The sequence below is a fragment of the Galeopterus variegatus genome, unplaced genomic scaffold (genome assembly GCF_000696425.1).
Source record: "Galeopterus variegatus unplaced genomic scaffold, G_variegatus-3.0.2 Scaffold44061, whole genome shotgun sequence".
Taxonomy (NCBI): domain Eukaryota; kingdom Metazoa; phylum Chordata; class Mammalia; order Dermoptera; family Cynocephalidae; genus Galeopterus; species Galeopterus variegatus.
Window position 1 is genome coordinate 1 of NW_007770172.1, and position 733 is coordinate 733.

General features: G+C 49.5%; 1 protein-coding gene across 1 annotated transcript in view; it reads left to right on the plus strand.

Annotated features, from left to right (window-relative positions):
• Positions 1-340: 340 nt before the first annotated feature.
• Positions 341-733, plus strand: part of NHP2L1 (NHP2 non-histone chromosome protein 2-like 1 (S. cerevisiae)) — a gene marked incomplete at its 5' end in the record, with an annotated part of 5,001 nt that continues 4,608 nt past the window's right edge. The window contains one exon of the mRNA XM_008565212.1: positions 341-461. Coding sequence (XP_008563434.1) covers positions 341-461 — 121 coding nt within the window. The remainder of the gene's footprint in view (positions 462-733) is intronic.

The window sequence follows — 733 nt, forward strand, 5'->3', positions numbered from 1 at the left end:
GCACCTCGCTCAGCCAGTGAGCGGGAACCGGTCTGTATGTGGGATCCGAACCCTCGGCGGGAGCGCCGCTGCGCTTCCCAAGCGGTGCACTGTAGCAGTGCGCCACCGGGCCGGCCCTAACTTTTTTTTTTAACACAAATAGTATATTTTAGTTTTTTGTGAGCTAGAAATCGGCAGGCTACTATTAGTTATTAACTATGTGTGTTTGGGGGTGAGGGGGAGCAGGGAAGGTGGCCACTACGTCCCTCAGTTGTTGATTATTAATATTGTAACTTGTTTGGAACAACTTCTGGTTCGGTTTGATTGATGCTCTTGTTCTCCCCCCACCCTCTGCCCACAGACTGAGGCTGATGTAAATCCAAAGGCCTATCCCCTCGCGGATGCACACCTCACCAAGAAACTGTTGGATCTTGTTCAGCAGTCATGTAACTACAAGCAGCTTCGGAAAGGAGCCAATGAGGGTAAGACAGACATGGAGTGCTGCTGGGGAAGTGTTAAAAGTACCTGTCTCTGACTGGCTGGTCCAGCTCCATTGGTTAGAGTGTGGTGTTATAACGCCAAGCTCAAGAGTTTGGATTCTCATACTGGTCAGCCACACACACACACACACAAAAGGTACCTGTCTGTCTCTGGGGCCTGTGGTCGAGATTTCCAATTTGGAAGGAAGTCTGAGTACCAATGGGAGGACTTAAGAGCAGCATTTTGGCATTAAGTTCTAAAGGCATTAGGGTTG